Raw genomic sequence first — 11,973 nt, 5'->3', positions numbered from 1 at the left:
TTTGAATTTATGCAAAAATTCCTTTTGTAAGACTTGGCTAACATGAAAAAATGCTGTAGCCCAATTTCAAACTTAACTTTTTGCATTCATGAATCTTCAAAGTACTTTCAACTTCTGATTGCTACATTTCAGGTATTATTATTATTTTTTTTTTTATTAATTAATTAATTAATTTATTTTTTTGTAACATGATGAATGACACAATCCATTTTAATGCTTATTTAAGTTAGCAACCCTGTTGATCACATCTTACCTGTGTAACCAGGTTCACACATACACATGTATCTGCCCACCAGGTCCACACAGCTAGCATTGTTTCTACAGGGTGAAGAGAGGCACTCCTGTATTTCAGTCTCACAGTGTAATCCAGTATAGCCTGAAAAACAATGGGATGATTATAATCCAGAACATAACCTTAAAATTCTATGGTATTTAATATTTTATAAAATACTTTTGTGTAAAAAGCAAAAAAAAAAAAAAAAAAAAATTCATAAAATTTATGTGTAAAAAACGAAAAAGTAAAATACATATATGCAAAAATGTGAAAAGAAAGATATTATCTTGTATCAATCAAAATATCATTCATTTAAAGCTTTTAGAAAAAAAAATTCCATTCTTACTCAATAATTTTATCATTATTTTCAGTCTTTTATTAATAAATCTGTTTTAACGAAAACATCTCAAATCTATTTTGTTCTAATTTTGTAAGTAATTGCCTTACCTAGCATACAACTGCAGGTATAATCTTGTCCTATATGTTCAATACAGGAGGCATTATTAAGGCACGGCTGTGTGGCGCACTCTAACACCTCACTCTCGCAGTCCTGACCAGTCCAGTACGGACCACACAGGCACAGATAGCCGCCATCTTGGTTGATGCAGTGGCCGTCATTTTGGCAGGGGTTGAGTGAAAGGCACTCGTTGACGTCAAGCTCACATCTGCTGCCAGACCAACTTGGAGGACAGTTACAAGATATACCTGAGACAAAGGGAAGAGTTATTGTCTAGCACTGAATGATATAAAATTAAAATTTTTACAAGCAAAAATATCTAGAAAATGTTAAGAAAAATTGGCCATGAAAGTCACTCACCGTCCACATGGAAGTTACCAAGTTGCGACTTGATTCTTACATCATAACATTACAATTTGCATTATTTTGCATTATTATATGGAAATGATACTTTGAAAAAAAAAAAAAAAAACTCTAATTTTTCTTATAACATACTTTCCCAATAAAATGTTCTTGTACAAAAAAAAAAAAAAAATACAGCTTAATTCAAGTTATCATACTGCATATCTGGACATACCAGCCATCCCTTGGACACAAGAGCCATTATGAAGGCAGGGGTTGTGAGCACAGCTCTGGGAGTCTATCTGGCAATATGTCCCACTGTATCTACTTGGACAGCGGCACTGAAATCCTGCCTGGCCGTTGGTATTCTCAAAACACAACCCTCCATTTCTGCATGGTTGTGACAGGCAGTCGTACACATCTCCCTCACAACGCTCACCTGAATGGAAATGTGGTTAATTTAGACTCACCACAGCATATAGAATCCTATACTAAATGCTGAAGATAATTTTATTGTACCTATAAAGTGACACGTATCTTTGACTTTTTTGTTTATTTATCCCCATTTTGGTATAAAAATATTAATTTTGTTAATTTTTAAGTTGTTGAAAAAATTTTAATGAAATTTAAGATTCCAGTTGAAATTCACAGAGATCCACTCACCAATAAAACCCTGAACACAAGCACATGTGTATCCACTGTCTTGAGAACTGTCCGCAGTGCAGTTGCCATAGTGAAGGCAGGGGTTGGGCACACAGGGATCAGTGCTGATCTCACAATTAATGCCATCATATGGATACACACACTGACATCTATAGCCACTCCCACTTGGCTGGCAAGTCCCGCCTTGCTGACATGGATTGCTATGGCAACTGTCAATGTGGGACTCACACTGTTGACCTGTCATACCTTCTGCACACTGACATCTAACATAAATTGGGGAAAATGTGCAATCATGTATTACAATAAAGCTAGACAATTAAGGTTCAATCAAAACTGGTTAAAATTCATACAGAAACAACCTGACAGATATCAATATATTTTCTGATAAATGTAAAATTTCTAACATTTTCCTTTGCTGAATTAGAATATGCTTAGCATCTGGCTAATTTTTTTAAAAACCTTCAACTATTCCAATGGAATCAAATGGCACATTTTCAAATAAAAATGTTTTATTCTAAATTGCTGTCTATGAGAAACATGATCTGTTACAGTGACAAATGGGTCTATGGGACTGAGGGTTTACCCTTGCCAAAATAATAAAACAATATTCTTACATTATTTAAAATTTTACCATAAACCATCATTTACCTGTATCCATTCACCAAATCCACACATATCTGATAGCTCTGGCATGGTTTTGAGGCACAATCATCAATGTTCTGTTCACAATTTCTGCCCGTGAACCCTTGTTGACATCTACACACATATTGGTCAATGGGGGGATCCAGGCACTGGGCATTGTTCAAGCAGGGTCCACTGGCACACTCATCTATGTCTATTTCACAGTTACGCCCAGTGTAGCCTTAGTACAAAAAGTACAATATTAATGATATCAATGACAAAATAATACAACTTATACAAAATACATCAACACTTTAAGTTAGATTTATGAGTATTACATTAGTTGTATAACAATTTTGAGTGCTGTACAATAAATCTGGTGCTGGACATGGAGATTGTCCAAAATGTTTAAGATAAGAAAGCAATGAAGAATAATTAGAGTTAAGCACCTAACAAAGAAACCCACAATGGTTGGTTTGTTGATGGATTCTATAAATAATTATGCATTCAATAAACAATACTACTGTTAATTCCTATGATTTGAATATGGCACATACAAAAGATTCAGCATGTGATATCTTATTCACTACACAAAACACTAGTAGAATTTTGCTTGGAACAAGCACACTTCACTCACTAGAATAAATAGTAACAAGGCAGTAAAGCTGTCAAATGTACAGACAAAAAGCAGAAAATAATAATGCAAAAAATAGACTACTGTCAATTCTGATGCAATGAAATATTATACTTAACTGCAAAGTCAACCTAAAATCTTAATTATGCACAACAGGTAATACCAATATAAGTAAAATGTGTAACAAGCATAAGGCTTCAGGCCCATGAGAGTCCAAGTTCACACTTTGAAAATGCCAGAATGAGAAATATGAAAATTTCACCAAAAAAATGCATAAAATCAAGAAAAAATTATAATCCAATAGAGCTGGTTTTCTAATTTGAGCTGCATGTCAATCCTAAGAATCATTCTTGTAAGTTAAAAAAAGTAACCCAGTTTTCTTTTCATAACATTTGTGGTGGCAGCTAGTACACAAAGTGGGTTTTTGTCAATTTTGATGAAATATTACATAGTGATTAATGGTATAACCACCACATCTGTGTCCTGCAGACATGGTTCTATTTATTTAACTTCAGCTCAGGGTAAAAAGAACACAACTGTGTCACTGGACTCGGATTTTTTTAAACAGTTAATAATGATAATGAAAAAAAGTGTGTGCACATGCTTCTCTCTCTCTTTCCCTCTCTCTCTGTATATATCACAAAAAATCCCTAAAATATAAATATACTGGCCATTAAAACTGGGTAGATTTCTTTCACACAAAGAAAGGCAGAAATACCTGCATTCATAACTCTATTTCAGTAACATGAACTTAAGAGTAAACATAATACAGCTTAGTCACCAGTCAACACACAATGGTTCTTCCTTTTGTCCTCAAAGCTGCTTTGTTGAGGTCAGAGCCAGGTTATAAAAGTCAGCATATTTTTCTCCTACTTTGAGCAGTTCTAGAAGAGAAAGGAAGAAACAGGACGCGTATTTCATTTTAAAAACAGTTGTGATAAATATTACAGTAAGCCTGTTAAAGAGTGAATGTAGTACTAGTGACACAGCCACGTCTAATTGTGATCTGTTGATCAAACTCGAGCATTTGGAAGTAAATAGAGAAACTGAGCATTGTGACCGAGTTTTTAGACTGAATTATTCAATACCAAAGACAACAAAACCAGCTCAATCATTCTTTGTAAACTAACAAAGAGACGGTCATACATGGCAGAAGCACTAGCAGCAGATATCAAAGAGAATATCTTGACATGTAGCATCTGTCTGGGAGAGTATGGGGACCCCCGTGTGCTGCCTTGCCACCATACATTTTGCTACAGTTGTATATGTGACCATGCTAAGCGCAACCTGACTCCAAATAGGACATTTCTTTGTCCTATTTGTAAAGAACAGGTCCAGTTTCCAGATGGTGGACTTACTCAGCTGAAAAAGAACTTTTCCTTCTGCAGGACCAAGGAAATCAAAGCCCAGGAACGAGCTAGATGGACATTAGAAGAGGAACAGGCCAATGTAGCAGCGGTGGCACAGGCCATTGCACAGATGGCCATCAGCTGTGAGAAACATGCAAATAAAGAATTAAAATACTACTGTGAAGATGACGATACTGTTATATGTGGCCAGTGTATAGCAACAGAACATGGTGGACATCGTATTTCAGCAGTTGACACAGTTGCAAAAAGCAAAAGAGAAGAAATTAAAGCTGCTCTTGATAAAATGATGAAAATGGACAAGTTTAAAAAGGCACTTGCTATGGAAACAGCCAATGAAACAGAGGACTCTTATATTATGACAGTCACTATCAATAACATAAAAGAACAAACTCAGAGTATGCACAAATTCATTGATCAGAGAGAAGAGACACTAATATCAGAAGTGAATTCTGCTTACAATATCAGAAAGAAGCAAAAGGAGGCAAAAAAGAACATTCTTGAATCCCACCATGACTCCTTGCACAGTGCCTGTGACTTTGCCCAGCAACTCTTGACAAATGGCACTAACTCTGATATAATGGTTCATGCAAAATCTCTGATAGAAAGACTTGCAATGATAGACAAAACACCGGTCCCGACTCCAGACACACCAGCACAGATATCATACAGTCCAGGTAAGATATCTACTGCTGGGCTGGAAGCCATGTTAGGACAGGTTATGGTGCCGTCACAGCCTTCATTAGCTGGACAGGAAACAAATCCACGATCACCACCATATCCTCCCGTTTTCTTAGAGAAGGCAAAGTGTGTGCATTCCTTCAGTACTAAGCTGGTATATGACAGAGCAAATGACATTAACGGGTTAGCCATAGATGACGAACAAATATTTGTTGTGGATAATGGCGCTGAAAGCACAAAAATATTCACAGATGTTGGGGGTTTCAAGTATGGTATTAAAATAAACAGAGTATCTGATATAGCTGTATCACAGACTGGTCACCTGTATATAACATCATGGGGTGACAAATGTGTCAAAGTGTACTCCAACAGAGGTCGGCAGGTGACAACCATGGGTCAGGATCAACTGGAGATGCCACTGGGTATTACACTAAACAGACAAGGTGATGTGATGGTTTGTGACAAAAGAAGAAAATCCATCTTCACATTCCATGCAGATAGTGGACAGCTCCTGAACACTATTCCACTCAGTATGAGTGGAAGCCCACAGAACATCACAGTGAACAGTGTGAATGATAACATTGTGATATCAGACCCAGGCTGGAATAAGCACTGTGTACATGTGCTGTCACCTACTGGTGATCAGCTGTACCAGTATGGCAGCGGAGGTAGTGGTGATGGTCAGCTGATGTCACCACAGGGAGTGTGTACAGACAGCTATGGTCACATCTTTATTGCTGACTGTCTTAACCACAGGATAGTGGCACTGAGTCCACAAGGACAGTTTATCAGATACGTTGCCACCATGGTTGATGAGTTGAAGCGTCCAACAGCGTTAGCCATGAACCCCATTGGCCACCTGGTGGTGGCAGAGGCAGAGGGACAAATTAAAACATTTCAGTGCTTCCAATAAATACTGATCACATTGTACACTCATGAAAATATATCACAATACTGATATTTATAAAATCCTTATGTTGCCACTGATTGTGATGATAAATTGTGGGAACCACAACATAAGGTATAGTTAGTTTACTGAGAAGCTGTGATAGCAGAGTGTTATACCCCATTCACACTACAGTTGCCAAAATGCGCATTTCTATAATTCGGATTTTTCGTAAGGAATCCGATTCGGTATTGCGTTCACACTCGCTAAGCGAATCCGAATCCCATGTTGAAAATTTCAGGTTTAACTTCCTGTTTTGAACACTCGCGCATGCGCCGCACAGGAAATCTTAAAATACCAACAAAAATTTGTGACGACAAATGCAACTCGGAAGACATTCCAGCATTCTTGAGAAGTATAAGGTGGCAAAATAAGTTTGTTTCCTCATGTTGTAGTGAGTGGTGACCTCCAAATACGTTTGGTGCAATCGCTAAAGTAATAAACAAGCGTTCATAGATATCCGCACTTATCAGCACACATGCGCAGTAAGATCTGCACAGGTGTCGATTCCGGTAAGTTATCCGGATCGCGCTTAGAAATCCACCTCGCTTGCAGGATTTTGAAAATGCGCATTACAAAAATCCTCTTGCGTTCACACTACTGCATTTATTCGAATTGTGACCTAATTCGCAATTTATCCGGATAACTGAGCATAGTGTGAACGGGGTATAAGAGAAACTATTCTGATTGATATCATAATACTGTTTTTATTTAATACCTTTACAGTGTATTTGAAAGTACATTATTCATCTTTTCTTAATTCTGTACTTTACAGAAATGTTTTATTTTCATTTCAAATACATGAAAAGTCTGAGTTATGTATAATTTTTTTTTTTATCTAAGCAATGTATGGACATAGCTGCACATGTTTATTTAAATCAGCCTTTACGGGAACTGGTGAGAGTTATTAATTGCGCCGAGGAAAATGCAGAAAAAAATACAGAAAATGTCACTCATACAGAACTTCAGGTGGATTAGAGTAAAAAGTCACATATTTAAAATGCCTGTGTTTGAAAATTGAAAAATTAAAAAAAGAAACAACAAAAAATATTCCAATAAAGCTGCTATTCAATCTAGCTGCATTAACATGATATCAATCACCCCATTGAGTTTGAGGACAATAAGGCACTGTTATTCATCTATTAATGTTGGAAGTACACAAAATACTTTTTTTTTTGTAAATTTAATTTCAATATCATATATTTCTAATTATGAGACACTGTTAATTGAGACTTTCAGAAACTGTATCTGGCAGAGAACTAAACCTATGGGAGTTAAGGTCACACCTTGAAAATCTCAACATGTGTGTTTTATGTAATCTCATTTATTAGCCACTTCAGACTTTTAAGTTAAAACTAGGGAAGCAACTTTATGGGCGGCCAAAAGGGCAAAATTTCATGTCGTCGATTCAGTTATGTTTTGTCGATTCACTGCCTTCCCATCGATTCAGTTTCAAGTTTAAACGATCCTGTCATAAATTCAACATCTACTTTCGTCAATTCAATTGTCAAACATTTCTCATCTACAGTGTATTAAAACCAAAGCTCTCACGATTTTCGTCGATCCTCTAATCTCGTCGATCGTCCAACTATTCTTGTCGATCGTCTAACTATTCTCGTCGATCGATCGCCAGAGGGCGCTGCGGTAGCAACACGTGCTTCTGTCTGTCAATCACACGGTAATTTTTACCTTAACTCGGCCAGTCATGGTCAGAGTTGAAAACAACTAGAAGATAATGTCCCTACAACCGAATAGATTTTAATTATTAACAATTAAAATTGAAATTGTTGAGAAAATATTCTTATTTCACTAGCAATCCAGAAATTAATTACACCTTTGGAAGAAACTGGCTCGCGCTGCCCGTAATTACACCGCGGGGTATTCAGGGCACAGACTGTGATCAAAAGATACCATAAATAGATTTTTAGATTTTTAGAAAATAGATTTTTCATGTGAATGCAGCCTAACTTTTGAAAAAATGGCCTGATCATGCTGATTTTCAAACTTGACCTGTATATTCAGAACATTCATCAGTTCTGTAAGTTTGAAATCAAAAGCTTAAACAGTTTTCCACTTTTCGTGTTATCACTGAAAGTGCACGGCAATGGCAACGACAGATGCAGGTGACGGCTATATGTACAGACATCTGTGTCTGTACATAAAAATGATAAAAAGGACAGTACTGTAGTGACTTCTTAATAGTATATAAACAGGTTTTGAATACAAACCTGGTATACAACTACAGTTGTACCCATTCACTAAGTCAGTACAATTGCCCCCATTTAGACAGGGTGTACTGGCACACTCATTGATATCAAACTGACAGTCACTGCCATAGTATCCTGGTTTGCAGAAACATCTCTGGCCACCTGAATAGAAAAGAATACTTCATATGAACGTATCTCCCCACCATAACAATTAGGTTTAAATGAGATGACATAATTTGAATAATTATTAGTACAGATATATCATTTCTTGTAATCTTCTAATTTCATGTTACTTTAACATTTAAAATGTTGCACATAAAATTATTTTATATCTCATATACTGCTGTCAAATATTACAAGGAAAAAATATTGCCAACCAACCAACCAATGTAAATCATCTTTAAAGGTAAAATATGAACTTTAAGAATAACGATGAAATGTTTTTTATACAAAAACAAGTGTTGCATTTGTTTGTAAATAAAATACTGCATTATACCTGTCGGTATTTCTACACAGATTGCATTTTCAGAGCACAGGTCCAGCAGCTGACATTTCCGCACAATAGCCTCACAGCGATCACCAATAAAACCTTCTGGGCATGTGCAGTTAAATCCACCAATCAGATCCTGGCATGTGCCACCAAAATAACATGGCTGACTTGAACATTCATCAATTTCTGTTTCACAGTTCTTTCCAGTGTAGCCTTAAATACCACAAAAAAAAAAAAAAAAAAAAAGAATCAAATACAATATATACTTTGTTGAGATAATATTCCAACATATTATCAGTATAACAATGAGATATGATTATATACAAAATTGACAGAACGTTGTATATTTATGCCTATTTATAATTCTGGGGTAGCACTAGCAATTTTTTTCACTTAGCCAAATCACCACTTTTTTGTCAATTTGTTATCCAAATGGTTAAAATATGACTAAAACAAGTCAAATCAAGCCCTTTTTGTTTAACCATTTTAAGTCAGTTTTAGCATTCGGCTAAACTGGTAAGTGTTAGCGCTACCCCAGTTACTAAAAAATAAAGAAAATTTTATTTTTCAAAAGATAAAAGGGTAAGATTTACAAGATATCCTTACCTGGCAAGCACCTGCACTGATAATCCCCATACGTATTATCACACGATAAAAAATTTCTACAAGGTGCCAGGGTCAGACACTCGTCCACATCCTCAGCACAGGTAGAGCCATGGAAATTGACTGGACACTGGCAGAAAAAACTATTCAAGCGGTCACTGCATGTGGCACCATTACGGCAGGGATCTGCTAAACATTCATTGATTTCCTGGAGAAATTCATATTATGAATTTTAGTATTAAGTGCAGGCCACAGAATGCAATGAAAAAATGCTGTTCACTACTCATGCCACATTGTTCATATGTTTATCAAATCTTATATCTAATAAATGAGCAGTTGCAACCTAGGACCCACTGAAAAGCGGGTCCTAGTAAGTTAGTTTTTATAGCATAGGTAATAATGCAATGCTGGATACCTTAAAATCTGAAGAGAACAATTTCAAAACAGTTCAAAGAATTCATGTTGGTAGGAAAGCCATCTTATCACAAATGAATCCACCCACACAAATACTTAGACATGTTTAAATGAGAATTATTTATCAATGCACATTACCTGTTCACAGAGAGATCCTGTCCACCCAGGCTGACAGCTACAGGTATAGCCTGCTATTCTATCCACATAATTAAACATATGAGAATTATTCATCAATCAACATTACCTGTTCACAGAGAGATCCAGTCCACCCAGGCTGACAGCTACAGGTATAGCCTGCTATTCCATCCACATAATTAAACATATGAGAATTATTCATCAATCAACATTACCTGTTCACAGAGAGATCCAGTCCACCCAGGCTGGCAGCTACAGGTATAGCCTGCTATTCCATCCACATAATTTAACATATTATAATGAGAATTATTCATCAATCTACATTACCTGTTCACAGAGAGATCCAGTCCACTCAGGCTGACAGCTACAGGTATAGCCTGCTATTCCATCCACATAATTAAACATATGAGAATTATTCATCAATCAACATTACCTGTTCACAGAGAGATCCAGTCCACCCAGGCTGGCAGCTACAGGTATAGCCTGCTATTCCATCCACATAATTTAACATATTATAATGAGAATTATTCATCAATCTACATTACCTGTTCACAGAGAGATCCAGTCCACCCAGGCTGACAGCTACAGGTATAGCCTGCTATCTCATCTATACACCTGGCACCATTGGCACAGTTATGGAGGACAGGTTCACGACAATCATCTATGTTCTCTGAACAGTTGGAACCTTAAATAATGATGCAAAATCGATTAGAAATTCTACACAGGATTTAGAGAAAGTTACCAATTTTCTAGCAACAAGATAAAACTGTATGTACATTTTTTAAAAAGTGAAATGACTGTTAAAATAAAGAACACAATTTAAAATGACAGTGCGTCTATCCCCTTTAATTGACCTTTTCCTTGTAAAAGCACTCTCACTCTCCTCCAGTAACAAATTGTTTTGATTATAAAATCAGAAATAATATCCACATTCTGACATGTTATAGTAGTTTTTTAAATACATACTGTATTGTGTGTCTTGAATTTTTAAGAAAATAATGTGATTGCTTTATGCATCTACCAAAACTATTTACTAATCTAAGCTATTATTCAGAAGAAACTAATCAATGTTTAACACAGCTGCTGAAAATATTCATAGATCTTTGTTGCTGTTTTGAACAGAGCACTTTAATAACTTACCTCTAAAGCCAGTGGCACACTGACAAATAACACTGGTTCCATTGCTAAGACACGTAGCACCATTCTGACATGTGGAGTTTAGGCAGACAGAAAACTGAGACAAAATGCCTAAGAAAAAAAACAAAACAAAACAAATAATCACCTTTTTCATCTTATGAGACAAAACTTGGCCTCAAATTGACATTTTATTAATTATTAATTGTTTACTATGCAAGACTGGACCCTTCAACTCAAATATTGTACTTAAACATGTACATATTTTTGCTAACATTGTATACATAGAACTTCCTTAAGGCTGTATTTATAAAACAAGCCACCAATATCGTCCACAAAACATTGGAATTATAGAGGGTGGACTTCACAACAAGACATGTGCAGAATACAATACATGTGTATATACTGTATTACCTGAGGGTAGAATACAAAAGAGAAACAGTATTTGTAAATATGGAAGCTGCCTGTATAATATCATGTTGTCCTTTTACATTGTAGCAGTCCTGTCATATCTGTGCCTTATCTCATGCCTAGAAAAAGAATAAAAAATAATAAAAGATAATTTGTTGTCAGCTTCAGGTTAAACAATCATACTAGTACATGTACAGTACATTGTAAATCCAGGACTAATTGAGACCAGAATTTTACACGAGGATCCCAAGTAAAGCCTCCCAGCGTGTAATAAGCTCTAGCCTGTATATTATTGGTACAATCGCTGTAACAATACTTCTTATAACTATTTTACACACTACTAACGTTATCACTCATGTCACGATTTGATTCGAACCAACGTATGGCGCCAAAGTACCATGAATTTAATAGAGTTGATTAGTATTTTTAATAAACTACTCACTGTTATACGTTAAAACATCTTCTAATAAGGACGCTTCAATCTCTTATCACTCAAGAGATCTCTTGCACTTAGAAGGTAACACATTTGATCAACAACGGCTTTCAAATTCGCTTTTGTTTACCTCTCCTGGTCAACTTCCGGTATGCAGCATT

At 36.0% G+C, this 11,973-nt stretch overlaps 2 protein-coding genes across 3 annotated transcripts in view; one reads left to right on the top strand and one right to left on the bottom strand.

The window, feature by feature from the left end:
- Positions 1-11,973, bottom strand: part of LOC106167953 (uncharacterized) — a 26,563-nt gene extending 14,590 nt beyond the window's left edge. The window contains exons 1-12 of one of the 2 annotated variants that reach the window (XM_013546861.2): positions 11,822-11,973; positions 11,383-11,498; positions 10,975-11,082; positions 10,380-10,519; positions 9,289-9,493; positions 8,689-8,895; positions 8,214-8,354; positions 2,385-2,598; positions 1,737-1,999; positions 1,309-1,512; positions 722-979; positions 254-376 (exon numbers count right to left, since the gene is read on the bottom strand). In XM_013546861.2, the coding sequence (XP_013402315.2) occupies positions 254-376; positions 722-979; positions 1,309-1,512; positions 1,737-1,999; positions 2,385-2,598; positions 8,214-8,354; positions 8,689-8,895; positions 9,289-9,493; positions 10,380-10,519; positions 10,975-11,082; positions 11,383-11,446 (1,927 nt within the window). In that variant the 5' untranslated portion in view covers positions 11,447-11,498; positions 11,822-11,973. Of the gene's footprint in view, positions 1-253; positions 377-721; positions 980-1,308; positions 1,513-1,736; positions 2,000-2,384; positions 2,599-8,213; positions 8,355-8,688; positions 8,896-9,288; positions 9,494-9,837; positions 9,938-10,379; positions 10,520-10,974; positions 11,083-11,382; positions 11,499-11,821 lie in introns of those variants that run through there. The other variant, XM_087009247.1, reaches the window with a different exon arrangement.
- LOC106167954 (uncharacterized) lies at positions 3,830-7,633 on the top strand. Its single transcript, XM_013546862.2, has one exon. It carries the CDS (start codon positions 4,138-4,140, stop codon positions 5,950-5,952), a length of 1,815 nt encoding a protein of 604 aa, XP_013402316.2. The 5' UTR covers positions 3,830-4,137; the 3' UTR covers positions 5,953-7,633.

The sequence above is a fragment of the Lingula anatina genome, chromosome 3 (assembly GCF_051362555.1).
Source record: "Lingula anatina isolate TDL-2025a chromosome 3, LinAna3.0, whole genome shotgun sequence".
Taxonomy (NCBI): domain Eukaryota; kingdom Metazoa; phylum Brachiopoda; class Lingulata; order Lingulida; family Lingulidae; genus Lingula; species Lingula anatina.
Note: the sequence above shows the minus strand (reverse complement) of the source record. Positions and strands in the feature narration are given on the sequence as shown.